General features: G+C 40.3%; 1 protein-coding gene across 1 annotated transcript in view; it reads left to right on the top strand.

The window, feature by feature from the left end:
• The first annotated feature begins 2678 nt into the window (after positions 1-2678).
• Positions 2679-27881, top strand: part of LOC117222119 (uncharacterized) — a 40115-nt gene continuing 14912 nt past the window's right edge. Inside the window, exons 1-5 of the mRNA XM_033473635.2 lie at positions 2679-2816; positions 11016-11187; positions 19362-19546; positions 23251-23489; positions 24692-24970. Coding sequence (XP_033329526.1) covers positions 11026-11187; positions 19362-19546; positions 23251-23489; positions 24692-24970 — 865 coding nt within the window. The 5' untranslated portion in view covers positions 2679-2816; positions 11016-11025. The remainder of the gene's footprint in view (positions 2817-11015; positions 11188-19361; positions 19547-23250; positions 23490-24691; positions 24971-27881) is intronic.

Genomic DNA, 27881 nt, shown 5'->3' with positions numbered 1-27881 from the left:
TTTCCCCAACTCTGTTCTATGTGTACAGGGTGTCCCAAAAATTTGTCGTAATCTGGAAACAGAGGGTTCCTGAGATCATTTGAAGCAACTTTTTCCTTAGCGATAATGCGATCCGCGGCTTTATTCACGAGTTATTAGCGAAAAACAGTGGCCAATGGGGAGGCGAGAACTGGGCGGTAGTGGGCCTCATCCGCCGCCTTGCGGCAGTCGAGCTCGTCTCTCATTGGTCACTGTTTTTCGTTAATAACTCGTAAACGAAGCCGCGGATTGCATTTTCGCTAAGGAAAAAGTTACTTCAAATGACCTCAGGAATCCTTCATTTCCTGATTTTGAGTATCTTTTGGGACACCTTGTATAATTATACACACGGTTTTGGATAGTTTGCCTGAAGCAAAGACGAATCATCTACGTGACGTTACAGTGAACGCGATGTACAAGCTATGCTAGTACGATATATCGTCCAAACGTGTCGAACTATATTCTAATATTTAAATATAAATTGAATAAATGCAATAAATAAATAAATATAAAATATAAATTCAATTAATCGAGTAGAAAACATTATATTTAGCCAACACCTTCAGATTAGGAGCAATGATATACTTATTGATGGAAAGATACTTTCTCGAATTTTGATTCTTTGTGCAGCTTGCAAAAAAATTGTCAATGACAACAACAATAAAATAGACATATCTGCAGCCACCATCGCAAAATTCCAAATGAGTTTACACAAACCGTTCACTCGACTGTGTTGATTAAATATAATTAATAAAAACTAAACAATATCAATAAAATAACAAATTAATTAATAATAACTAAAATTAATAAAAAACAAATTAAATTATACAGGGTGTCCATGAAAGATATGTATTATACAAACGACCACCAGGTGATCCCTCATCGGAAAACAATTTTAAAAAACATAGAATAACTTGTTCCCAATTTGGGATTTATTTCACGTGAAAATCGTGCTTGAAACTTCGCTCTGCACTTTGCACTCGCGTCGCCGGACGAACCGTATCTCACCTGCAAGCGCGCACACACAATCACGAATTTTCAAACTCGATTTTATCGAGAACCATGCCCCGAACGAAAAACAAGTTATTCTACATTCTTTCGTGTTCCTTCTCAACGAGGAACCTCCCGCCAGTACATATCTTTCACGGACACCCTGTGCGTTACTCGTGCTTCACCATGGCAGCGCCAATCAGAATCGCGGTCGTTATTACCTCGAGTCTTATTAGAGGGTCTATACTTCGTCAATGAGCGTCTCGACGGGAAACACGAACCCAATAGTCCAGCTTGAGATCCACGAACTACGACAGACTCAAGTCGAATCTAACCGCCGATCGACCGGACAAAATAGACGCGACGAAATCGCGTGCACGAAGTTCTATCGTCGCGCTTTAAAAAAAGAAAAAACGTTCCCGGGGTTCCGAGCTTCGGCTTAAAAGCTACGGGACACGACAGACATCGGTCGCGGTGCCACCATCGGCGCCTAAATCGATCGGCCATCGTCGAACAAGTTGTACGCTCGGAAAGTTAGCGACCGAGCGGCGCGGCTCCGATCAATTAGCAACTGCTGCAGTTCCCGTCCGTCTGGTCGGTGCGAACTTGACACGGTGACATTTCGAGCAGTCGAAAAAAGGGGGTGAACGAGCAACCGACACCGGCCGCGTGTTGTCTCCATCGCTGATCAATGGGCCTCTCTACCTGCCCGGTTTAACCTGCCATCCTCGCGCAGGGGCGCCCCTGCGAGGAGGCTAAAACCAGGCAGGTAGGGAATCGGCTGGACTGGCTGAGCAGCGAGCTGCGAGGGGAGAAAGAAAGGAAAGAGAAAGAGAAAGAAAGAGCGAGGGAGGGGGGGAGCGATAGAGAGAGAGAGAGAGAGAGAGAGGGGGAGAGTGAGCGAGAGAGGGAGAAGCAGATAAAAGGAGAAGGGGCCCGGTTCCACCGCCACCGGGGCTCGCCGTTCTCTGCTCTGCGTCTGGCGCGTCGCTCGGTCTCGCTCGCGCCGGGCCCCGGGGACTAAAATTCAGGACAGAGAACCGTCCGGTTAGTTCCAGGCTGACGGCAGGGAACGCGCGTTACCGGCGATCGCGAGTCGATCTCGGCAAGGTGTGGCGGCAGCGGTTCGTCCGAAAGAGAGAGGAGAAGATCGGGGCCCGTCGAAACGGGCGTTCGACGCGGCCGCTGGTGGGAGGCGCCGCGGGACGCGCGGGGCCAGGGCCCGCCGACAAAGGACAGAGCGAGAGGGAGGGAGAGAGGGCGATCGAGGCCTCGACCGAGCCGTGTTCCGTTTCTCCGTCTCTCTCTCTCTCCCACTACCCGGCACTCTCCGGCGCTCCCCGGCACTCTTCGGCGTCGGGCCCCTCTCGGTCGGTCTTTCTCCGTCCGAGCGGCCGGCCTCTCTCTCTCGCTCACTCTCCCTCGTCCGCGTTTCACTCGAGCTCTTCGCGGAGGATCTCCGCCGTAAAGTCAGTATCCCGTGATGGTTGGGTACGCGCGATACCACTCGTGCCGCGTCGTTGACAAGTGAACACGCTCCGCGGGCCCAGACGCTGCGCTTCGCACGCTGCCCAGACCTTCTTCCTCCACTCTGCGCTCGCGATCGTTTCGTTTGCGATTCTTCTGGCCGCGGCGCAGGACTTGGATCGGGCCACCGCGTACACGGAGCCGACGGGACCGCTGGGAACCATTGGGTGACACCGGGTCGCCGAGGGACGTCGGGTGCGTGGAAAAGTGCTCGGTGCTCGCGCAGCTGTCACGCCGCGAGCCAGCTCGCCTCTTCGTCGGTGGTGCCGCTGCTTTTCTGTGTACGTATCTCCTCTCTATATCGTCGTTCTCATCTATGCACCCGCAAGCGAGCGCACGCGCGCGCGCGCGCGAGATCTATAGGACGTGGTGCGCGAGCTGCGTGCACCAGCTCCAGCCTCTCTCGGGCTCCTACAACTCGTTCCGAAGGCCCGCGTATCAGGCCCCGAAGACCCGTTGCCCGCGAGCCGCGGCCGTACCAGCTCCTCAATTTCTGCGGGAAAAATAGCCGCGCCAAGGATTAATCCCGCACACACGGGACACCATCCTGCTCCGGCAGACCGCGGCTTTCCGTGTTCACCTGTTCACCGGCTGACTCTTCGGCCATTGCTTCTCGCTCGGCCACCATGAACCCTTCAATGGCGGCGACCGGGTCCGACGTGACCCGCAACCACCGCCGATTCAGCGGGGCTACTACCTTCGGCGGTTTACTCTGTTTGCTTCGCTTTTTTTTTTTGCTTGTGTTAGCTCGCTCGGGAAGCCGGTTTTTCGGATATTCGAAGCGTTCTCGGATAAATCGTAGGAATTTCTGCCGAATTCGCGATAAGATTGCGCGCTGAAATCGATCATTTGGGTAGAGGGGAGGCGATTGTTCGAGCCTCGCGGCTCGTTTTTGGAGATTGCGATCGTTAACAATTATAAAAACCAGCCGCGAGAGGAGCGATTATTCGAATCCTCTCTTCCCAAATTGTCCATTTTTGCGCGCAATCTGAACGCGAATTAGGGAGAAATTGTTGTATACGCAGTGGAGAATCGATTATCCGGACCTCTGATATCGGAATTCTTTATCATCTTGTCATGTTACGTGTGCATTGCGTGTGTACGTTAATATTTCCGTCCAGGATGATCCATATGCAACGCTGTCTGCTGCACAAATGAACGGAGATTTGATCTGTCACTTTAATTATGTATTCGTGATGTTATCCGAATAATTGTGTGTCTGTTAATCGGCCGGATAATCGGAGTTCTAAAGCAATTGGTTGTTCGGGAAGTTCGTTTCACGTTTCGTAGAGCTCGTTTCATCGAACTCGTATAAAAGTGCTGGAACGAACTTTCCGAATGACTCGATAGTTTCTGGATCTTGCAATCGATGGGGACAATTTTTATTTTAAATGAAGAACCGCGGATTATTTATAAGTGACATGTTATGTGCCACAAGAAGGAATTCGTTTTGATTCGTTGTTTCGAAGGAGTTGCTTGGCAATACTCAAATTATAGGTTATTTATCACGAATTTGAACTAATTCTTCTATTATTATTAGACCGTAAATATTATGCATTCACGACATAAATGAAGTTTAGGACAACGGGAATATCAGACAAGTTTGAGAGCATCAATGAATTATTTTAGGTTCACCGAAATTATTTGTAACAGGAAGAAACTACTGTTCGACTTGTGCTCTTGCAAGCATAATTTTTATTTTACACTAAAATCCCCAGTCTGATTATTATAGAACTTTGAAACCACATTTTCAGTTCTTGAACAATGCTTGTCTAGCAGAATGTTCATTTTGATGTAAGAGAAGCATGATATAAGCACCCCTTTTTACGATATTTGAAAGAAATCATTGATGAAATTCTAAGAAATTAAATGTAGTAAATTAGATGCAAATTGTATATCTATCTCATCGCTATTCTTATTAACAAATTGCACGGTTTTCAAGGATACTCGTAGGAAATGTCGACTGAGGGGGTTAAATTGGATTCATTAGCTAGGTCAACGGCCAATCAATCATGTAAAGGGTGCGAATAGGAATCGGTCAAACAATTAACGATAAGCTGTCTGTTCTCTTTTTCTAGGACAAAGCTAACCCTTTGAACTCGAACGGTGACTCTGAAGCACCACTAGAAATTACTGTACAACGTTGCAGAATCATTTTTACGTTATGAAATTTCTTTATATATAAAAGACTGTTGCACGAGTCAGAAAACTCAATTTTATATGCATAAAATACATATAACAAACATAAAAAGATATTATATAAAAAAGATATAAAATAGTGTAGGTTATCAAAACTACTTTGAATTTAGCCAAATAATGATAATAATAATAATAATAATAATAATAATAATATATTTATATTATCTCTACTCTCTACTCTAATTAGTAGTAAATAATAGGAGTATATACATAAATTAACATAGTGCTGCTAGCTATGTACAAGAAAATACTCAAATAATCCAAAATAAATTCTGTCGGAGGAAACGACACGTGCAATGAAAATTTAACCCTTTGAACTCGAGGCACTCGTGACTCTGAGGCACCGCTAAAATCGTTACACCACGTTCCAAAATAATTTTTATATCATCAAAGCTTAGATATAAAAAACAATTGTCAAAAGTCTAACTGTTGTACGAGTCACCAAAACTCGATTTCATACGCATGAAATGCACTGTGTCGTATAAAACGGAAATACTATAAATCAGAAAAGTTAATTTAGATTTACAGTTAAAACGGCTTCGAGCGCAATGGGTTAATCTGTTACAATACCGATTAACATTGCAAACGACTCGACGTACTGTTGCCAGTAAATCGCGCGCTTCGCCCAAGAAAATTCAAAGCCGAACGAAACGAACAGGTTCGGCTTTTCTCTCGAATGTTTATCGGGTCGCGGATAACACCGAGCGGTTTCCGCAAAGCTCATTAGAATTCTCGCATTTCGCACGATCGTGTGCGCAACGGGCGCGCAACAATCGACAGCCTGCTAACGAGTATTGTAATCGTAGGTGAGAAAGAGCGGCGGAATGTCTGTCTCGGCAGTGCGGGATATAACGAGCAGGTGATTCGGTAGCTGTAAATGTTTTGAAATGGCTGGAACAGAGACGGGGATCAAGTTCAGCGGACAAGCGTGAACTCGAACCGCGCGAGTAACGCGTTCGCGCACCTTCGAACCGATTATGCCATCGATAATTGCGTCGATCAACCGTTGCTAATAATCGCTTCAGCGATTCCTTAGACTTTTACTCGTCGCACTGTTCGCACCTTTAAGCATTCAACGCTTTACGCTTGTTTTTGGTCACCTGGATCGTTCTGTTCGATCGTTTCTGTTGTAAATGGACTGCAAATTTTACGCGTTCGTGGCAAAATCGTGTGGATACGATTTACGATCTAAAATCGATACGATTAAAATGGATACGATTTAAAATAGATCAGAGGAATTTTTATATGTCTAAATATCTTTGTATTTTGGAATGATCTATTAGAATGATTAGTGGGAAAATAAACTTGCTGGTTAAGAGAATGAACTTGCCATTTAGAAGAATCATTTTGCTATTTAGAAGAATGAACGCTATTCTTTTTATTGTTGACACAATTTTTATTTTGCATAAAAATCTATGATTTAGTAACATTTCTTCTGTTTCCTTTCATTTGCATTTTCTCCGATTAGTATTATTAGTATTATTAGTATTGGTCTCTGATTTTATTTATTTATTCGTGTCTTTCTGACACAAACGAGTGGATCAATCTCGAAACAGTAAAAGCATTCGGAGAATTTTGAAACAATATTGTTCGCAGCTCGTTCAATTTATTAAGAAAATAAACGAACGTTTCTGCAGCTCCTGCGTCTTGCAATAAATGCCAGTCGATTATCATTCTGAATTCGCGTGAAAAACCGCAGCCTAGTTACTGTATTTGCGTATTTCATGGCAAAGGGTTATTTAAACGAATAAAACTATCGTCATTATCGTGCTTTCGACTGCATCAAGACCCAGACCGTCTTCTTGTAACAGAGAAAAGCGCGGCATTGTTCGGTCGCGCGCGAGCATTCTCGACGAAAAATCCATTTTTTCGCCGGCAAGCTTCTCGCGCGTCGGCGCTGCTTTTCTTCGCGTCGGCGAAAGGGTTGCATACCTCTATCCGAGGCATCGATAGAAGTGATAAACGAGCGGCGAGCGATGAAACTCGAAGTTAATTGCCTCGGCGAGCGCGCGCGCGCGCGCGCGCGCCGGTGATGAAAGCGGCAGATTTGAAAGTTGTAACGTTCAGGTCGCGAAGGATGTAATTGTTGCGTTCGATCGAACCGCGCTCGGGTAATTGTGTTTTCGTAATGTCCCGACGCTTGTTTTCCTGGCGGCCGGCCGTAGGAAGCGAGCGACACGAACGGCGGAATTGTTAAATCGTTGCTCGACCGTTAACGAATGGAGGAGATCGAGCGCCGCGTTCGGTTGATCCATGAAAAAAAAAAGAAAATGGAAAAAAATAAGAAGCATAACTCTCGCCGGCGAGCGGTGGTGTGTCGTGTCTGTCGGTAAAGCGAGCCTATTGCATATTTACGGGCACACGCGAGCATATAAGATTTCGAAACACGTGTAATGCATAAATAAAGGGAGCGAAGCCGGCCGCGATGCACTTCGAGAAGACGCCGTATAATGCTCGGATTTATGGCCACTTCCGACAGAGACTCGAGATTCTAATTATTATTATTTTTATTATTAAATATTATACTTATATCATATACATTATATTATCATTATTAGTATTATTATTATTTATTGGTAAACTGGCTAGAAGTCCTCTTTAGTAGTATAGTAGTTTAATAGTTTAAACATAGGAGTACATTGTATGCATTATATATTTATATATTATATATAATTATTATATATATATATATTATATTGCCATTATTATTATTATTATTATTATTATTTATTTGTAAACTGGCTAGAAGTCCTTAATATCAATAGTTTAAACGTACAAATACATGGTATGCATTATATATATTATATTGCCATTATTATTGTTATTATTATTTATTAGTAAACTGGCTAAAAGTCCTTTTTATTAATAGTTTAAACATAGGAGTACATGGTATGCATTAAACATATATATTATATTGTCATTATTATTATTATTATTTATTGGTAAACTGGCTAGAAATCCTTTTTATTAATAGTTTAAACATAGAAGTACATGATACACATTATACGAATTTGTTACTAGTAATATTTTGCAACTGAAGTTTATTATTATTATTATTGTCATTATTAGACTGCGGATTTTATGCACAAACAATTAAAAACTGGCTGGATGAAAAATAGGAATGTGAACATATTTGAGAAATTCACTAACATTGCTTGTCCTCTCTTCGAGTTATTAAGATTATTAAAAGAAGAAATACAAAATTGTATTTCTTTATTTTATTCCTTTTCTTTCCTTTTATTTATTTTCGTTTCTTTCAATTGAATCGAACGGTGTTAATTTCTGCACAAATACCAGCGTTCTAGTTATTTAGTTAATTATATAGTTAATTTCTAAGTTATTCCAGCCATTTTCTAGTAATTTCCGACCGAATACCTTTTAAATTACAGGATATATAGTGCATACCATGATTTAGTTAGAAAGTAAATACACGATTAAATTTCATGTCGGACGTTTAACATCTGCCTCCGATTAAACAGAACGTCGATCCTTCAGTTTTCTTCGACTAACGAAACAATTAACAACGCTTTCCCCGAGATCGCGGCGTTTAATGAACGGTCAATAAGCACGCGTGCAAAATATTGCTCGCGCGCAGTGGTCGATTTTCTTAGAAAATGGGAGCAAACTGAAAAAAGAACATCGCTGTGTATAAATAGAAAATTGCTGGACAGTTTGATTCGTTAATACGTGTAATTAGTACATTCCGGGCGTTCAGTTTTACTAATAATTTTCATTTTGCAACGTTCTTCATTTATTTCGGACATTTATTTTACATCTTTTCTTATCCGAAATAATCTAAAATTATTCTCAACAAATTAAACAGAATTATTATTCTACAATTATTATTCTAACATAGTTTTCCTAAAATTATTATTCTGACATTATTATTCTAAAATCATTCTTTTACATTTTTACTATACTCTTTCTTTATCATTTTCTCGCTGTTTCTGCGCTCGTTTCATTTCATTTTGTTTCGTTCTACCTGATAAAAAGCATACGCCGGTAAATAAAATAAGTCGAAAAAATATAATAAAGCAGGCTTTTTCAAATTATGATGATTTCTGTGCCGTTTTTAGAAGAGGTCGTCCACCGCGCGCCGTTAGAAACGAACGCGAAATCGAGTTTCGCAGCGGGGAAATTCGAACGGGCAGATTTTCCATTGAAATATCCCGACGGCCGCGGTCGGGAGCATCGCGTTGTCGCTCGCAGCATAATCGTGGATTCTCAGAAAGCCTGGCATTGATCTTCGAGGAGGCGGTTTCCGGTTCCTGGGACGTTTTCGCTTCGAACGCGAAGGGATCGACGCGCCGTTCCGCGCCGCTCCGGATCGGTGGGAACCGATCCCTCGCGAGACGGATAACGTAGAAACGGGTTTAAGCGTGAAAGTAATTGAGGAAGTGGATGAACAGACAAGCTGCTCGTGTTCTAAGTGAGCCTGCGAACGGTACCTATGTGTATGTGCGAGGCGCTCGCAACGCGCTTGAAAATCGGCGTTGCTTAGAGCTCGCGGGAAACGTCCCGGGGACACCTGGACAGCCGGGCCGACAAAAATCGACCGCATTATGCGATCCGAGGATCCATTTATCAGCTCATGCTAATCGATTTCTTCTCTTTGTTGAGAAGAAATATACCGGCCGTAGCAGCCAGTAATGATCGCTGAAAATAACTCGACGACAATGATGATGTCTTCGAGCTGAAATTTTCGCTGCAGTTTGCGCGTTTAATGTCGAAGAGAATTGTGTATGAATTTTTCATTCAGATAATTTTTTCATAGAAGAATTTTGTATTAACGTACTTTTGTTTTAGTTTAATAACATGAAGCGCGTGAAACAGAATACTTATCGTAGTTCTTAACCTGAAGGTAAATTGCGAAAACGATGAAACGAGATAAAGCGAGAAATCATGATATTTGCGAATGAAATTTATTGTTTTTTTTAGAACACAGTTACTCAGATGTAACAGAATGCATCGTCGTTTATGACCATTTATAATATGCAGAGGAAAAGTACTTCGTTTGTTTTAGATTATTGAAAGAATTATATTTTACGCTGTGATGTGTATGATTAAATATAAATATTTTATTCGATGCTAATTAATTGAGTAAATAAAATATAGCGAGCTGTTGCACGAATATTTTCGGTGTTTTTCAAATTAAATACTATTTGAAGTATTATTGTAAAAATGTTTTATTATGTAACAAATATTTCGTTTTACAAACGTACATGTTTTCGAGCGAGTAAATAAAACAATATATTTTTCAAAGTACATTCTCCCGAACAGATACAATTTTCTGACTATTTTTAAAAATACATTCTTTCGAGCAGATAAAATTTGTTGTCCATTTTTAAACGTACATTCATTCGAACAAACCGAACACTTGATTTTCAAACGTACATTCTTTCGAGCGAACAAATAAAACAATATATTTTTAAAAGTGCATTCTTTTGAACAGATAACATTTTTTGACTATTTTTGAAAGTTCATTCTTTCGAACAGATAAAACTTGTCCATTTTTAAACGTACATTCATTCGAACAAACCGGACACTTGATTTTCAAACGTACATTCATTCGAGCGAACAAATAAAACAATATATTTTTAAAAGTACATTCTTTTGAACAGATAATATTTTTTGACTATTTTTAAAAGTTCATTCTTTCGAACAGATAAAACTTGTTGTCCATTTTTAAACGTACATTCATTCGAGCGAACAAATAAAACAACATATTATTAAAAGTACATTCTCTCGAACAAACGAATCATTTCATTGCTAAAAATCACACGCACGATCTAAAATAGGACATCTATATATAATACCACTTGCCATTTAAAATGCCATTTGAACCGGCTCCGATCACGATCGGCCGATTTCCTGACGCCAATCATGTCGGCCAGCGAGAGATATTCGCAAGGTTGATTCCGATCGATAAGGAATCATCGGCGTCCTTGTTGGCTCGCGGCGGGTATCGGCTTTCAACGAATCCACGCGACACGACAGCACTCGGAAGGGTCGTTCTAGCGATTCGGCTGCGAATCACGTAAATTCCCATGCCGGTGCGTCACTTTTACGAAAATAAGAATGAGGTAAACGGTGGTCTCCGTGTTGGCCGGGGAGTGGTCCCACGGCAGGAATAAAAGAAAAAATTCCATAAAGGCCCGGGCGGTCTAGTGATTACAGGCGGTTCACCCTGGGCCCGATCGGCCGGGCCGGGGCCCGTGAATCTAGCTCGCTGGAAGAAGACCGCGCGCCGCATAATAAGAGACGGTGCATATCTGTTGCAGGGAGCGAGTGATGGCCCTGCGTCTGAGGAGCAGCAAGGATGTCAAGAAGAGCTCGTACTACGTGTGGTACCTGGGCGCGAGGGAGGCCAAGGGGGTGGACGCGATGCCCGGTGCCATAGCTTACCTGTTGGAGCGGGAACGGCTTCAGGAGCCTTTCAAGGTCACGCTGCAGGTGAGCGGTACCATTCCCGGGATCCGGTTTCTGCCCGGCCACCGCCGAAAATACCGCGAAAACGAGAATTAATTGCGCCGGCTGTGTTATGAAAGTCGCCTAAGTCGTATATTTCCCGTTTCGAAATACGCCGCTCGACGGAAATAACAGCTTAGACAAATTCGATCGAAGTTGGCCAACTTCGAGCGACGATGACTCCGCGAGAAATCGTCGTAGAGCGATGACTTTTCCTCTTAAATTGAAGCTTGTCAATTCTACTTTAAGATGCTGTTTCTTGATTTTAACTTTGACGCAATAATCACCGCTGTAACTATTTAAATGCGAAGCCATGTTTGTTACATCGAAGATTGCCAAGTTCGACGAGATGCACGGACTTTGCATAATTTTTTGAGCGGTGAGAGTGCGTTATACTTATAATTGAGGTATACCATCTTAAAGTAGAGGTTTCAGTCTTTAATTTAAAAAAAGAGTCATCGTCCTACGATGATGTATCGTCTGTCGAAGCCGTTATTAGGAATTTCGAAATTCTGTTCCGAGATTCCGCACCTCGCAATTGTTTAAAAAAATGAGACCTGCGATTCAAGGATAAATATATTACGGTAAAAATATCGGCACGTTACTCGCGACCTACTGAAATTGTTGACGAAGGAATAATAATGATGATAATAATGAGAAAAGGAAACGAATAGGAAATTTTATACAACCGCCGCGCGAGTATAATAAAAAAAAATCGAAAATGTATATAAATGTATATAAAAGTAAGAAGAAAAGTAAGAAAAATTCTAGCCTAAATAATAAAAGTATATAGTAGATGTAGCATGAAATTTCTACAAGAATGAAACTTTCGAGCGCCGTCTGTCTTTTTTTATTCAGCTTAAAAATATAGCGAACCATGGCGCAAATATTTCCAGTGTTTTTCAAATTAAATACTATCTGAAATATTATCTCAAAGATGTTTTGCAACGCATCAAAATACATCATTTTTCAAAGCACGTTCCTTCGAAAAAATTGCACGTTTGATTTCCAAACGTGCAATCGTTCGGGCAAACAGATAGAACAGTTCGTTCGATTAAACGGTCCAGTGAACAGCGACCACGGAAAACCCGAGTTCCAAAGTTCCAGGAAAGCTTGACGAAACCGTGACGTTCGGCCAAAAAATTACCGATCCCCGGACTACTGTGTTTTCACGCTCGCGAGCGCACACGCCGCTGCTCCCGTCGACGGCCGGCAGTGAAAGCAGTCCGCGGGTCGAATAAAAATCACGAATTTATGACCTCAGCCTACATACCGAAATCGCCAGGCCTCGACCTGCTGCGAGCGAGCGAAGCTTATCAGCGGAACCGAGGCGGCGGACGCTCGTAACTTTACCCTCGAAATTGTCCGGACCCCGGACGAACGTACCCTGGCCACAGGGGTTTGACCTTCTCGCCACCCAAACCCGTTCCCGCGATATGCAGATTTTACGCTCGCCGCGATTTTACGAGGCGCGATGGAAATGCCACGAACGCCGCTCTCGCGCGGCGTTTTCTTCATTCTCGGCTTTTTCTTTTCTCTTTTCTCGTAGTATCCGAGGACGCGCAGTGGGGTGGGTGGATCAAGAAATTCACGGACATTTTTGGCAGAACTTCGACTTTCTCTTCTCGCTTTGCTCGATCAATTTACGATCGCTTCGCGAAACTCGAAAAACTAACGCTGTTCAACGTAAACTTTAATGAAAGCGACGAGACAAAGTTGATCATTTTTAACGTAACATTTAACGAGAAGATTGGTTCTTTTCTTCGAGTTGTATTGGGGATCCAAGTGAATGTTTGTGGTTCACTTTGTGATAAAAAATCATACCTCAGATGAATTATTATCGCACAAAATATATTGAAGGAAGAATATTAAATGAAATGAAAAATATTATCGACGTTCCCTGTTTGTTTTTGTCATTCCAAGTATTAGCAAAATTAAAGGAAAAGTATTTTATGTATGTAATATACAGCAATATATTAATACAATAATATACATAATATATTAAAATATATACATTATATTTCATGTAATATATGCACATAATATACAATACACATATTCTAATATATTATATATTTTGAAAGTAAAAAACACAGTTTGTAAAACCACACTTAGACAATTCCTTTTTAATCAAAAGTATCAACGAAAATTAATTGAAAATAATTCTTCAAAAAATACAGACAGTATTTAATCACCTACAATTTAAAAATGCCTATTGGCAAAAATGCCTATTGGCAAAAATGCCTATTGGCAAAAATGCCTATTGGCAAAAATGCCTATTGGCAAAAATGCCTATTGGCAAAAATGCCAATTGGCAAAAATGCCTATATGGCTCAAAAGTTACGTCAACGTGTCACCGAATTTCTCGGATCCCTCGTAGAAACGAACGGCGGCGTCATTTTAAAACAAAATTTACTATTTACGTCGTAATCATACATATTAATCGATCGAGAGATCGAAAAGAACTCGCGGTGCAGAAAGAATGTACAGAGATTCGTAGCTCGTCCGTGCAGCAACGATTCCCCCGTGTTAAACGCATTCTTCCTTTTACGATTCACGAAATCTTCACGGTTACCCGCGTTTTTTTAAATTCAGAGTGCAGTTCGCTGCGTCCGGTCGGCCCCGTAATGCGCCTTTCCACTGAATTAATTATCAATAGAACCGATAATTAGCAATGATACGTCGGTTTGTTAGAAACATATAGGGGAGCAGCCACTGCCAGTACATATTTCATAACAGAGTTAACACTGTTAACCGTACACAGCACTGCGTTCACGAGCGACCGCTCGCCGGCGCGGCGCGGCGTTGAAATCTCCACGCTGTCTGCTTCGTTTCAGGCCGCGGTTCGCGGCATCCAGCGTGCTTCGGCCTGGTCTTTCACCCAATTACAATCCGCGATCGGCAATTGCAATTAATTAGCGCGCGGCACCTACGTGCAGGTGAAATTTTTTGTTTAAAGATGTGTCGGGAAAAATGTACAAGTTACTTTGAGTTTTGTAATAATTCATAGCACTGGGTGACCTTCTTTAGCTAAGACACCCTGTATATTTAAAAACGATAAAAGAAAATATCGTATTTGTGTATCTGTATTTTCTATTATTTGTCATATTTTTTTCTATCATTTCTATTATTTTTAATCTGAACTGAAATATAACAACATACGACATCTGTATTTGTCTGTATAATAAATAATAGGAAACTTAACGAAACGTTATATCTGCACATTTTTGTATTAAATATAATAGAAATAATATACAATAAAATTAGTTATTGTATATACAAATATACAAGTATTAGAAATAATAGGAAATAGAAATGTACAAATATACAAATGTTAGAAATGATAGAAAATAGAAATGTACAAATATACAAACATTCGAAATAATAGAAATATGCAAATATATAAATATTAGAAATAAACAAATATTGGAAATAGTAGGAAATAAAAATGTACTAAATGTACAAATATTAGAAATAATAGAAAATAGAAATGTAGAAATATACGAATATTAAAAATAATAGAAATGTACAAATATATAAATATTAGAAATAATAGAGAAATATACAAATATATAAATATTAAAAATATACAATTATACAAATATTAGAAATAATATAAAATAGAAACATACAAATATTAGAAACAATAAAACTACACGAATATACACACTTTTTAAATATCAGAAATAATAAAAACATACAAATGCAGTAGTAACTTCGAGTCTATAATTACGCAGACCACTGCATACCTATAATTATCCAGAAACCTGTATAGACGGGTGTAATTCGAATCACGTCGGGTTTCTCGATCGACTTCCTAGAGTCAAAACGGATCCACGATAACCATAAAAGAGTTAATAAACGGGGTCCGATCGAGCGAAGCGCCGATCGGGCCACGAGATCGTGGCCAGGCTAATTAAATAAGCGCGATAACAAATTCGCTGACCTGAATCTTACGGAAATGAGCGCGGCCCCGCCGCGATGCATCCGGCGTAGGCACGCGCGCGCGCGTGTGCTGTTCGATATGGGAAAGAGAAAACGGAAAACGAACGACACCGAAATTGTCTCGCGACCGTTAAGCAACGGCGTTTCTCGTTGCGCGTGTCGATCGAAATTTCCGTGGAACCCTCGAGTCGCATGCCTCGTTACTCGCGATTCCACACGCATCGGACAATTTACCAGCACGATAACTGCGAGAGGAAACGAACGGGTCCCCCGTTTCAACCTGTTCTGCTCCGCGGTCCCCTGCGAACCTGTCGCATTCGTTAACCTACGAACCTAATCGCACTTTAGTGAATGTCTCTTCCAAGGTCTATACACCGTTCTCTAAACAAATGTTAGACCCAATTTTTAAATGGGAGAAAGATACTTCTAATTTTTCCTTTATTATTTAATGTATAATTTTTAAATATAGAAAGAAGATTTTTAATTTTTTTATTGTTTGACCCACGTTTTTTATAAGTATACATTGTTCTCTAAACAAATGTTAGTCCTAATTTTTAAATGGGAGAAAGATACTTCTAATTTTTCCTTTATTATTTAATGTATAATTTTTAAATATAGAAAGAAGATTTTTAACTTTTTTTATTGTTTGACCCACCTTTTTTATAACTACACACTATCCTCTAAACAAATGTTAGACCTAATTTTTAAATGGGAGAAAGAAACTTTTAATTTTTCCTTTACTATTTAATCTATAATTTTTAAATATAGAAAAAAGATCTTTAATTTTTTTTATTGTTTGATCCACGTTTTTTATAACTACACACTGTTCTCTCAACAAATGTTAGACTTAATTTTTAAATGGGAGAAAGATACTTTTAATTTTTCCTTTACTATTTAATCTATAATTTCTAAATACGAAAAGAAGATTCTTAATTTTTGTATTGTTTGACCCACGTTTTTTATAACTAAAGACATTATTATATATCATATTTTTAACGAATCTAATACTCAATTTTGAAGTATAAAAAAGGTATTCTAATTTTCATTCCAAACGCCACGTGTGCAATTAATTCTTCCTTTAATAATTTCAACAATTTGTAAATATCATATCGTTAATTGTGAATAAATAATTAACACATTGACTGCTAAGCCTATATTTATACTGAAATAAATAATAATAAGTAAAAAATACTAAATAATACTTCCCTTTTTTGTTAATAATGAACCTTTAATAGACGCGTCGTGGTAAAATAAATTTAATTTATTCGTTATTCAAAAAATATTCGAATAAAGGAATATCATATATATTTTTAAGGATATAGGTAAATATAATAAATCAAAATTATAAATCACGTTTTTCAACCGCATTAGTAACGCAAAATAACAACTAAAGCTCCGATGAAATAACTAATAACGAATAACCGGTATAATAAACAACTAGAATAATGAATAACTCGAATAATAAATAAATATCAGACCAATGATTAATTATTTATCCGCAACGTTTGTTCAAACGCAATTTCATTCGAATAATGGCGCACAATGCCGCGCAGCCTGCAGAAAATTGAAGTCACTCGGTCTCCGGAAAAGGCAATTTCCAGAAGACAAAAGCAACTGGTTCGTTCCGCGAGCGTAGAATCGAAGGAAAAAAAACCGCACAGCCGAGGGAAACAAAGGCGCCCTTATCGGTCAGCCGTGATCTCGACGGACGCGGCTCGAGGCGGATTTAGTTGGCTCGCGCCTAAAACAGCCGAACTATTGCGAAATCGCCGCGGGCCCGCCTAATTATTGTGCAAGCGTAATTGCGAGGAGTTGCGAGAACGCGTGTCGCTCGCCTTGGGAATATTTTAGCGCCCCGAATTTCGCGCGGGGCTTTTCTGCCGTCTTAATGAACCGTCGCTGGCCGGAGAGCGAGCGGGAGACACGACAATTGCCCGCGATTTTCTGCGGTCGAAAACCGCAGACGATCGTTCGTGCCGGCGCCATTTTGGAGAACCGCGTGCTGCCGCCGGCCGGGATTTTGTAACTCGCCGCGGAGATTTTCCTCCGGCGCGGCGGCTGAAACGAAAGTCGAGTTTCATCCTGCAGGCGTCAACCTTTCCATAATTTCGTAATAAATTCGAGATGTCCCTCGACCGTTTTCTCGTCGGAGAAGCAGATTCTTTCTTTCTCGCTTTCTACGAAAGAGATTTACGCCCGAGCGTCTTCCCGCTCCATGCGGAACCGAACCACGGTGTGTCGCGTCTTAAGAATCATCGACAGATCAACAAGCTAATTTTTGATGATTTTTGGTAATTTTTTGTAACTTTTTTGGCAATTCTGAGTAATTTTTGGTGATTTATTAATTTTGGTAATTTTGATAATCCAAGCTGACGAACATTTTAGTGGGTTAGAATCACAGCATAAATTTATCATTGTGACAGACAAGGAAAGTTATTGTTCACTACCATGCGAGTTAAGTGAATTTATGCTAGCTGTATGATTTATTTCACTTCGCGATACAAACATTACGAATCATGTATTTGAATTAAACATTTCGAATTCGGTATCCGGATTTAGACATTTCGAATTCGGTATTCGAATTTAAACATTTCGAATTCGGTGTTCGAATTTAATCATTTCAAATTCGGTATCCGGATTTAGACATTTCGAATACGGTATTCGAATTTAAACATTTCGAATTCGGTGTTCGAATTTAATCATTTCGAATTCGGTATTTGAACTTAAACATTTCGAATTCAGTATACGGATTTAGACATTTCGAATTCGGTATTCGAATTTAAACATTTCGAATTCAGTATTTGAATTTAAACATTTCGAATTCAGTATACGGATTTAGGCATTTTGAATTCAGTATTCGAATTTAAACATTTCGAATTAAGTATTCGAATTCAAACGTTTCGAATACGGTATTCGAATGTATACATATCGAATTAAGAATTCGAATTAAAACATATCGAACTAAGTATTCGGATTTCACAGATTACGGGACACGCGGCGCGACGTTTCGAAATCCGACTGGATTTCTACTTTTCCGTCGACCTGGAAGAATCTCGGTTGTACCACTTTTGATCGACCAGCCGATTCGAAAAATCCGAGACCACCGAACTATCGTTGTCCCGAGAGTTACTGGAACGCCTCGGGCGAATAGTTTATTCGTCGATACGGTCAGCGTACAGCCAAGCCTAAAAGCGGGATCGTAAAATAGAGAAAGTGCTCAATTTTGTAATGCCTATCGTGTTCACTTTCATCGTTCCGCCGTTATTATTATTTGCTTTCGAAAAGGAAATTGCGTTTTTACGCGGCAAAAGGCGGGACACCGAGCATTGTCCTGCGATATGACTTTCCTTCTTAATAATAAACCGGCTCCGTTGTCGTAGGTGGCCACGCGTTCCCGACCAGTGAGCATCGATCGCTTCGCTTCTCCGCCGACTTCTGCCCACCGTTAATTCCATTTAACCATCGATATTAATAGTTCCGATGTTCCGATTGCATTCGGACATCCTCCTTGACGTTCCATTCTGCGTTTTATCTATTACGAAACCGTTTTCGTTCGAGCTGCCGGTGTAAATCGCGTTCTTGCTTAACTATCTTCGCGATTTTTTTGCGGAGAAACTACAACACCTTTTGTGGTCACATTTACTAGGTTTGTTTGCGCATGTTTCGGTGATGTTCAAACATTTTTTGGTTTATGGAAAAAGCTCAAATTAAAAAGTTAAAGACGTAAATAGTGTACTGCTTTTATTTTTATTATTACTGCTTTTTATTTGTATTATTTCTTATTTGTACTATTACTATTCTCTCTCTGTATTATTATTGTTTCTTGTTTGTATTATTACTGCTTTTATTCGTATTATTCTTATTTCTTATTCGTATTATTACTGTTCTTTATTCGTATTATTATTGTTTCTTATTTGTATTATTATCATTGTCTCTTATATACTTTTATTATTACCGTTTTTTATTCGTATTACTATTGTTTCTTATTTTCATTATTATTCTCTCCGACTAATATTATTATTATTGCTTGTTATTTCTATCGTCACGATTAACACGCGTTCATGGAGAACGAGTTACCTCGTTCGCATTCGATTCCATGGATGACTCTGGCAATTCGTTTATCGATGAGAAAATTTCATCTGAAATTGACTGATCGACGAACGTCACGAGACGACGGCCGCGGTTTCACGGGATCTTGTTTTTTTGATCGCCAGGTGAGCAACAAGGGGCTGAAGATCATACAGACGGTTCACCTGGGAGGCTCGACGAGGTCAGCTGTAAAACATTTAGTGCCAGGACACGCGGTGCTGGCCGCTGTGCAAAGAGAGGACGTTGTTGCAGCGACTCTTCTGCTTCCGAACCCGGCTACCAACAATCCTGTCCACGTGCACGCTTACAGGTCACTATGAACACTATTAATCATCCTCGCGTCTGAGACGTTAAGATCTTGATCGGTCGCGGACAAGCGAGCAACGTCGTTATCGTTGTTATTTATTTACCGAGTACTTGACTCCTTCGAGTCGTACAAACGAAGTGCAGATAACCCGAAAAAAATGAACACTGCAGGGTGCAACCCTTTGCGCTCGTACGGCGACTGAAAAGCGTCGCTAAAAATTGGTATGTCGTTTCACAAAATGATTGTTGCGGTATTAAATTTTAAGAAGGCAGAAATGTTATCATTTTTATTATTTGTTTACGCGCTGCTGGACTCTTTTGAATCGTGCGAATGAAATGCACATAATCCGGGAAAAATGAAATGAAAATTACAAAGTGCAAGATGTGATCTTTTGCACTGTAATGGTGACTGAAAAGCATCAGTAAAAATTAGTATACCGTTTCTCAAAATAATTGCTGCATTATTAAATTTTAACAAGCAAGCAATGTTGTCATTACTATGATTATTATTACTATTTGTTTACGAACAGTTAGTCTCTTTTAAATCGTGCGAATAAAATACACTTATTCCAAGAAAAACGAACATTACAAACTGCAAGACTTAACCCTTTGCACTGAAATACCGACTCGAAATTGCTGTACCATTTCCAAATGACTGAAATGAAAATGAAATTTTATTAAAGTGCAACAATTCTTATCAATTTGCTGCATGAAACGTAAATACTGCAGGTCGGTAAAAATGTCTTGGCGCGTTCAAATTCTTTCGAGTACAAAACATGGACACTCAATATGCACACAGTGATTAAATATGTTGATTAAATATAGTTTAAATAAAAGTATAGATTAAATATAGTTGATTAAATATAACTTTAAATAACTTAAATATATAATTTAACACAATGATTTAATTTTCGAAAAAAAACTAACATCGTACAGTTTCTTTCGCAAATGATATGCTAAACGATGCGAGAGCCCAGCGGCCGCGACGAACGGCCGCCATGTTGGTCCGCGATTAATTGTTCGATGAAATTGTTCATCTAGAAAGTTACGAGATCGTTTCTGAATATTCATGGGACGTTCGAAAGACAGATCGCTGCATGTAGAACGTTCAATCCACAAAAGCGGGAGTCTACGTGTGCTTCCCGGTTCAATTAAGCCTTCAACGAAGCTTTGTAACCCGCGAACAGTTCGCACAACCTAATAATACGTATTAATGCTAATTAACAGCGAATTAGACGTCGGAGTAACTGCATCGCCTTGGTTCCCAGACGATGCACAGCGACGCGTTCATTTGCTGGCGGTCTCGTTAGCCGGGCTAACTCGTCAACGATACGTCTCGCGAGCGGCCATTTGGATTCCTTTTTCTGCAAATTGAGGAATCAATTTATCGCTTTGATACTTCGTTTTTGAGGAATATAGGCAGATTAAAGAAGTAAAGATCTCTTTCCAGCCACCGCGTTATCGTTCGTAATGACCAGACTGCGGATCCTTACGTATTTATGGCAACACCGAGTAGCTTCAATTTCAGATAGCAAAGAGATTAAAGGAATTACAAAATCACATTATTGTATTAGGTCCTGTCTTTTGTATTATGTATTGTATTATTGTATTATTATATTATTATAGTATTGTATTATTAATTGCATTATTCCTTATGTCCACATAAGGAATTACAAAATATTATTGTATTATTGTCAGTTCGATAAAATGATTGAAAAAAGGAAACGCTTTCAGTTTAGTTCTCTAGTTTCTTGCAATTGGCGTGTCAAAGGGCCGATTAAGACGGCCAGAATCGCACTTAGAGATATTTTAATGAATATTATATTAATTATTATTATGAATATTATATTATATTAATATTATATTATAATTATATTATAATATAATATTATATTATGAATATTATATTAATATTATATTAGATTTAGTAAATTAGATTTGGACGCTTTTCCTGCCATCTCCGCCCTTCGGTAACTTTCTTAAAATTTCGAACAAAAAAATGTCTCTTATTTCGGACATCGAGTCGCATCTTATAATATAATTTTGTCAGATTTTTCGGTTTGCAAGCTGCGGTTGTCAAAAATGGAAAACCGAAACAAATCGAAAAATTGAAGATATCTCGAAAACAAAAACACTATGTCACCCTGAAATTAATTCCCTGATAAGCAGTGCGTTGCCAGAGCATCGCGCAAAGCGGCTTACGACTTCGTTAACGAAGCTCGCGACGACTGCTCGTTCGCGAACGAGCGCGGAAACAATGCGGGAAAGCGATTTCCACGGACGATTCCGTGCTCGCGGATATCGTTCGACATCCGCGCGATATACTGTTTGCTAATTAACGAGCGTTCTAACGGACTCGTTAATAACGTTTGCGTTCGCATAAGATAATAATGGGTGATCGGCGTGGCGCGGCCGCGAGAACAGCCTTGCCATTGAAAACAAAATCGCTCGCGGTGCACCACCGCGTCTCTGTATCCGATCCGTGGGAAAACGGGTTTTCCGTCGCGTAATCGGGAATTATACAACGAGAGGAATAGGACGCGGATCGAATATGAACGCGAGGAGCACGAGGAGCCGACGCGAGGCGACGCTATGCTCGCGATCGGAACCAGGTAAATGGCGCTCGTCAGGTACCGGGTGATAGTTCGGTGACCGCGATTTCTTGCCGAGTTCACCGGCAGAATAATAAAGGTCGTTGATTACGTTGCTACGCGTCGCGATGCAACGCGACGCAACCGCGGCGCAACGAGGAGCGCCGCGATGCAATCCGTAACGCCGCGATAATTGCGGCTGATTTGAAATGGTAAGATCGCTCCGCGGATATGGCGAGGATGAATTGCTCTGGGTCATTGGGTTGCGACGTCTACCCGACGTCTCGATCACAATGACAACCGCAATGACAGTAATAACGCGTTTATTGGGCTGCGGAAAAGAAATTTCAGCCTGACCTGGAAACGCGGGAAAAATTGCTCTCGGGCTTATACGGTCGTAAAACGACGGATTTCATGCGTTTGTGGAAAAATTCAGTGCTCGGGATTAGTAGAAAGATTGGAGGAATCTTAACGCGTTCGGCGCCGCGTGAGTCACGTATGGGTGAGACTAAATTTTTAACTAGGTTTTTGAAATTCGTTTTCATTGTAGTATATTGAACGAATCGAATGTTACTAGGATTTGTGGGACACCAAATAGGTGAACCAATATTTTCTATGAGATATTTTCACTTTCTAGTTTCGGTTAAATTAATTAAATCTTGATTAAATGTATTTAATTCGTATTTTTCTCAAATTATTTTTATAATCTTCGTAGGAGAAGTTGAGCAATTAATTAAGGAAAGCCTGGTAGAACTCAGGAAATGATTGAAAATGAAAATTTGATAAGGTGTCTTTTGACCTGTTTGATAAAAATAGCGTTGAGAATATCGACACGTTATTCTGAACTTGTTAAGATTGTTACAAGCAAGAACAATTATCAGGAATTGTAAAAGAAATATCAGCAATTGCAAAACAAATATCAGCAATTGTAAAAAAGATATCAGGAATTATAAAACAAATATCAGGAAACAAAAGATCAAAAACCAGTGATTTTCACTTATTTGACAGTTCCCTAAATGTTATATTCGTCGTTTGAGCTATCGATTGAATATAAAAAGAACAAAGTACAAAATGAAGTAAGGAATTCCAGCTGAAGAAATTCCATTTTGAATTGCAGATGCGACTCGGTCGAGACAGCCGAGCTGCTGGGCGGCCAGCTGAAAGCGTTGGCGTCGCACTCCGACAACCTCGCGAGAGTGACCTCGCTGGAGGGCAGAGTTCGCAGCAATTTGGGCAGCGACGGCAGGAGCACGAGAGAATCGGAGTCGTCGGAAGGTAGCGGAGAACTGAGACACGATCCTGTGCAGACCACCACGATCTACGAGTCGCTGGCAGCCGAGCTGCGCGCGAAATTAGGTGAATACCAAGTTCGACCTTTTTCTATCGACCTCTTTCGTAGTTCAAGTTGGCAGCCGAGTTCGGCATTATTCGAATAACTGTTTATCTAGATGATCAATCGAATGAATAAATAAGTGAATAATTTTCTATCCGCGGGTAATTTTATTCGTGAATAAATTACTACTATTTTATTCGTGAATAAATTATTTGCTAATAGTTCATTCGCGGATGATTTATCTGCGAATAGTTCATTGGTGAATAATTTATCTGCGTAATGTTCATTCGTGAATAATTTATCTGCGAATTGTTCATTCGCGAATAATTTATTTGCGAATAATTCATTAGCGAATAAAATGTTATTTGTCTTTCTCTCTTGGTCTTCCTTCTACTATTATTCGCTATACTACTGCTATAAATTATAGTCTGCTGTAACCTAAGATACCATAAATTCCTCTGGAATAAGTTTTTTATAACGTTACAAATACGAGAATAATTAAGGGTGACAGAGTCATGTGAGACACCCTGTGCATTATCAGTATGGATAGTAACATTGTTCAAAAGATAAAAGAAAATACAAGAGAATATTTGAATAAACTCTTTCCGAATAAATGCAGTTATGATTAACAATTCCATAATATTCGTTAATAACGATTAAAAATTGCATTCTCATTTGAGGAAACTCTTTTCGAATAGTTCTAATAATTCGTCATTCGAAAATAATGACTTAAAAATGTACTCTCATCAATTACCATTAGAATACAAATTTTTATACAAAATAGAAATGTTGTGCATCCGTTGCAGGAAACAGAAAACTGCATAAACATTTATTTCGGTTTCGAGAAATTTGAATTAGTTGCAAATGATATAATCAAATTATTTGTGGCATATTTATCATAAGCGAACAAAATCCGCGGTGTAATTATCGCGAATAATAGTTCACAATATTCGTTGATAATGGCTAAAAATAGTATTCTTATTCGTCATTCCTCGATCGAATAAATTTTGCCTAACTTCGGTTAGTATAACAGCAGCAACGGTGCTCGGAATGTGCTGCAGAAGTGGGGACTGGGTTGTCCGACGACGCTGTCATTGGAAATTTCCGTTGGAATCCATTGGCATCGTCGAGTCCCATTTACGAGATCTCCGCTAATCTGCAGCACATTCCGGACCAGCACTGGTTGGCAGAAGCTTATGGCGAACCCTCTGATTCATTGGCCCAGGTAGGGGCAATTCGGGCGACAACGACGTGGGACCGATCCTGCTGCCACCGCGGGATTACGACACGGTTCACAGACACCGCGGTAATCTCGCCGGTATCGAGTTCAGACGTTGCCTAAATCAGACGATCGTGGGTGGAAGCACCACGGTCGACAGAGGCGGCACGAGGAGCGCAGCCAGCAGCGGAATCGGCTCCGACAGTGCTGCGACGCCCCCGCCTTATCAGAGCCATCATCCCTTGGGACCGAGACCGTCCAGACCATCCAGAGACTCCTCCTCGGGTGAGTGGACATTATGTCTTTTTCCTTTCTCGATTGATCCTTCAGGATCTACAGACAAATTTCGTGGTAGGACTTACGGCAAAAGATTTTATAAATAATTGTTTCAAATTGTTATACAGAAATTCTTTAGGTCATTTGAAGTAACTTTTTCCTTAGCGAAAATGCAATCCGAGGCTTCGTTTGCGAGTTATTAGCGAAAAACGCTGGCCAATCGGAGCGCGAGTGCGGCCGATGCTCTGTCCTTGCAGCCAATACCGCGTTGCGCCGGCCGTCTGACGCAGCAGCAGTGGTCGCGAGGGCAGGGTGTCAGCGATCTCTCATTGGTCATTGTTTTTCGTTAATAACTCGTAAACGAAGCCGCGGATTGCATTTTCGCAAAGGAAAAAGTTACTTCAAATGACCTCAGGAACCTCCTGTTTCCGGATTGCGAGACATTTTTGGGACATCCTGTACACGTAGAGTAGAATTGGGAAAACAGTAAACTCAATTTTCTGTTTAGTTTAATTTTCGTAGAAAAGCAGTTTAATTAATGATTGCCAGTTAGAACTGGATAGTTATTATTGCCAATTTATAATAATTTATAATTTCACGCTTTTATATAAATTGTATATAAATTGTGCACAACGTATAATTTTATAATTTTCAATTTCTATCGAAGATCTATCATGGCTTGCAATATCTATTGAGAATCTTGTAAGACTTTATTTCCTATTTAGTTTGATTGTCTTAAGAAAATTGTTCAATTAACGACCAACGTTTCTAACTAGTTTATAGTAATTTATGATAGCTAGCCGTAATCGTTGATCATTAATCAAACTAGTTTTCTCTGAAAATAAAGCGAAATGGAAAAGTAGAATTTATTGTATCTTCGATAGAAATGTAATTAGAAATTATAAGTTATAACAGATATGTAATGAGAAATTTTATTAAACTGTAATAGACATTTAATAAAAATTTAGATTTATTGATCTTAAATAGCAAAATCAATCATAATTGATTTTTAATCGAAGATTATGTTTCATTAAAGTTCTAATAAAAACTCTTTCTTAAGCAATTGAATTAAAAATTTTGAACTATAGTTTATAGTTTGTTATAACAGACTGAATAAAAATTTATACTGATTGATTTCAAATAGGAGTTTCAATTTTAATATACAATTATCACGAATATTTGTTTTTAAATTATAACATTTAAATTAGATTAGATAGAAAATAGATTTTTAATAGAAAATTGGGTTTTATTATCATCTCTGACAAAAATCCTTTATTAATAAAAATCCTCAGAATTATAATCGTCGATCATTAACAACCACATTTAGCAAACACAAATCTGCGACGATTCTTCACCCGATAACGTCATAACGAGGCTTCTTCGAGACTTCTTCGGTTCCCCATAACTGTTCCAAGAACCGTAACAAATGCAACCGTTTCCAACCCCTGTCGATGGGAAAGCGTCTAGCAGCAAGCCCCGCGTTCCCGTATTAATATCGTTGACATCGCGAATAACTTTGCATCTATCGAGCTGTTCGCTGGTTCCTCGTACACAGGACTTCAGATCCAGCTTTCCGATTCGCTCGGCGGGTGCAGCATGCTAGAGACGATATCGGCGATAAGCAACATCTCTCACGCTGGCACAGAGCCGACAGCTCGACGTAGGCTCCATAATGTTGTCGCAACGATCGTTACGAGTCACGGAACGATCGCACGCGTAAACATTGATCCCCGTTTGATATTTCTCGACGAATTCGCTTACGCGGCTCGCACGGCTCGCCGTGGATCTTTCGGCAATGATGTCACGTTCGCCGGGAGTACCGTCGAAAGAATCTCGAGGAGACGAAATCCACGGCGAATTGCGACATCTCCGCGGGCGTTTTACAGTTCTCGTCGATTCGCACGTGTGAAATTGATTGCGGTCGAAGCACAGAGCCCGGCGCGGCGTGACTGCGAATGCGAATGCGAATGCCGGCGCATGGCGTGTCGTTGCCTCGACGCCTCGAATCGGCACGCCACCGGGCATTGTTGTCGCTGCCGTGCAAAGTGTTATGTCAACCGAGGCGCGAGCATTCCTCGCACCATGACGGCACCGCTAATTACATATCGCCGTAATAAATTGCCGTTTCTCCGCCGAACTTATCAATCTTGCCGCGCCGCTTTATTCACAGACGCGTCCGATCGATATCCAGCTTTCCCACCAAATCTCTTTTTACCGTTTTAATTTCACTCGCCGGATTGTCGTTGTAGATTAAACACGGCGTCAAATAAACATCGATTTCAATTTTGCTGTACTTATAAGTCTTTCTGTTTATATCGTTTATTTTTCGAGAAATTAGGGATTCTTCATGTCATTTGAAGTAACTTTTTCCTTAGCGGAAATGTAAACCGCGGCTTCGTTCACGAGTTATCAACGAAAAACACCGGCCAATGAGAGGCGAGCTCGCCTGGCGCTAGGCGGCCGAGCCAATCAGCGGAACGGGGCGTCGACCGCCCAGCGCCGGTCGAGCTGGCCTCTCATTGGTCACTGTTTTTCGTCGATAACTCGCAAACGAAGCCGCGGATCGCATTTTCGCAGAGGAAAAAGTTGCTTCAAATGATCTCAGGAACCTCCTGTTTCCAGATTGCGATATATTATTGAGACACCTTGTACACATAGAGCAGAATTGGGCAAAACTCAATTTTCTATTTAGTTCAATTTTCGCAGAAAAGCAGTTTAATTTACGAATGCCGATTGCCGATTGGAAAGGGTTCCCTCATTTCCCGGTAGTACCATATTTTTGGGACACCCTGTACACAGTGATCCAATTCGAAAATGCGTAGCGTAAATGTAACAAGTTCATGCTTGCTTGTCGAACTGTTACTGGGAGATATGACCGTCAGAAAAATGGGGGGGGGGGGTAGTTCGAGCGGAGTTTTAC

This window comes from Megalopta genalis, chromosome 3 (genome assembly GCF_051020955.1).
Source record: "Megalopta genalis isolate 19385.01 chromosome 3, iyMegGena1_principal, whole genome shotgun sequence".
NCBI classification, from domain to species: domain Eukaryota; kingdom Metazoa; phylum Arthropoda; class Insecta; order Hymenoptera; family Halictidae; genus Megalopta; species Megalopta genalis.
The sequence above is the reverse complement of the archived record's forward strand: the minus strand, read 5'-3'. Positions and strand labels throughout refer to the sequence as shown.